We start from the raw sequence: 2,500 nt of genomic DNA on the forward strand, positions 1-2,500 counted from the left end.
CATAGGGCTATGTTAATACACTGCACCAGTACATAGGACTATGTTAATACCACTGCACCAGTACATAGGACTATGTTAATACCACTGCACAGTACATAGGGCTATGTTAATACACTGCACCAGTACATAGGACTATGTTAATACCACTGCACCAGTACATAGGGCTATGTTAATACACTGCACCAGTACATAGGGCTATGTTAATACCACTGCACCAGTACATAGGGCTATGTTAATACACTGCACCAGTACATAGGGCTATGTTAATACACTGCACCAGTACATAGGGCTATGTTAATACACTGCACCAGTACATAGGACTATGTTAATACACTGCACCAGTACATAGGGCTATGTTAATACCACTGCACCAGTACATAGGACTATGTTAATACCACTGCACCAGTACATAGGACTATGTTAATACCACTGCACCAGTACATAGGACTATGTTAATACCACTGCACCAGTACATAGGACTATGCTACAGTAATACCATTGGGCGCCGTTAAGTACTGCAGCAGTACTGTAGTTCTATGCTAATACCACCAAACCACTATTTCAAAGCTATACTGCTGTAGCAGTAAACATAGAAAAGCATTACATTGTCAAAATCCCTCACAGCCTGAGAAGATAAACTACAATAGCATGCATGTGACGCGCACTCTCGCAGAGTAGCACACACATTCACAGCACACAATTCAGATGCTCAAATTTGCACATGGTTGCAGATTTTTACACCTACACCGGCATTTTTAGACACACACACACACACACACACACACACACACACACACACACACACACACACTCAGGGGGAATTGAATTTGTTTCCATTACAGTAAGTTATTGCTGCTAGACTCTAATAGGATAATGTATTGTCAGCCTGTCAATAAGCAAGGCATTTCTTTGCTGGCTGCCAGTCACTGTCAAGTGTGAGTGTGTGTGTGTGTGTGTGTGTGTGTGTGTGTGTGTGTGTGTGCATGTGTGCGTGTAAGTGCCCTATTTGGGTGTGTGTCAGCAAAAAATAAAGAATTAACACTCTTAGTGGTCCTGATACGTTTTTCCAAAACCACTACTGCGGTTCTGGTCCACGTGACCAACACGTGCACTTTGACACACACACACACACACACACACACACACACACACACACACACACACACACGCACCTAGGCGCACGTACTTGCCTTAACATGCTCACCTGAACACGCTCACCTGCCAAGGCCATTTCCTGCAACAATCCGTCATATTCACGGGCAATCACTCCACGCGCTCACCTCCTCCACCTCCTCCACCTCCTCCCTAAACAGCCTGGTATAACGGTGGCTGTGCTACCTGCCTCCCTATCCAAGCGTCACCTGCCTTTGGGTTCACCTTGTTACGATCCCTGATATCATTTAGAGCTTAACGTGTACGGGAGGATTGTCTTGGGCTGAGTGTGTGTATATGCTTAATTTAGTTTGACCTCTTAGTCTAAGTGAGAAGTTTGTGTTTGTGTGTGTTTGCCTGTAGGTAGATGTATATGAAAGAACACACACACACACACACACACACACACACACACACACACCGATCCTGGTTATATAATCAATGACATAAATTGCCCTCACAAAGGACGACCACAGATCTATGACAAGATGACTCGTCGTGTTTATATTGTATTGTATTATATTATATCATATTATATTATATTCTTTTGTTTGTCCAATAGTTTAGTCAGCTAGATAGAGATGGATGGATGGATAAATAGAGCAGGTATGAGGGGAGAGGCTGAGAGATGCGGACCAGAGGTCACAAAGAGGACAGAGATGGAGTGAAGGAGGTGCTGGAAAAGGAGGAGGCTTCATCAATCACTTTGACAGCCTGCCCTGATGCTGGCCTTGGGACCTCTCCTCTCCTCTCCTCTCCTCTCCTCTCCCTTCCTCTTCTCTCCTCTCATCTCCTCTCCTCTCCCCTCCTCTCCTCTCCCTTCCTCTTCTCTCCCCTCCTCTCCTCTCCCCTCCTCTTCTCTCCTCTCCACTACTCTCCTCTCCTCTTCTCTCCTTCAATCACACCCTTGCCTACTGTCTATTCTCTTCACCTCTTTCCTCCTCTCACTCCTCTTCCTCCTCCAACCCCTCCTTTGTATGCAAAAAGTGAACAGATAATAAACACAAAAAAATATATAATTAGATAATAGATATACTTTAGTTTTTATACTCACATTCTTCATTGGAAGGTGCAGCCTGGAAAGTGACTTTTAGACTTTACGTGTGTATCAATAATATATTAGTGTCCATCTGTGGATGCTGTGGGTTCCACTGGTTTTAATGTAATGTCTTAATGAAGCATAAAGGCTTGTGCATTATACAATAGTAACTTATTCATGTTTATTCTCTCTCTCTCTCTTTCTCTCTCTCTCTCTCTCTCTCTCGCTCTTTCTCTCTCTCTCTCTCTAGTCGTTTGGAGCAGAACTTGATTAAGACTGTGCCAGCAGGAGCCTTCTCTGCATACAAGA

General features: G+C 44.0%; 1 protein-coding gene across 1 annotated transcript in view; it reads left to right on the plus strand.

The window, feature by feature from the left end:
- The window catches only part of LOC311345171 (slit homolog 3 protein-like), a 151,101-nt gene that overhangs the window by 94,353 nt on the left and 54,248 nt on the right, over positions 1-2,500 (plus strand). The window contains 1 exon segment of the mRNA XM_084469549.1: positions 2,442-2,500. This exon segment is cut by the window's right edge and continues 13 nt beyond it. Within this exon segment, the coding sequence (XP_084325675.1) occupies positions 2,442-2,500 (59 nt within the window).

Source organism: Micromesistius poutassou, assembly GCF_964030765.1.
Source record: "Micromesistius poutassou genome assembly, chromosome: 6".
NCBI classification, from domain to species: Eukaryota; Metazoa; Chordata; class Actinopteri; order Gadiformes; family Gadidae; genus Micromesistius; species Micromesistius poutassou.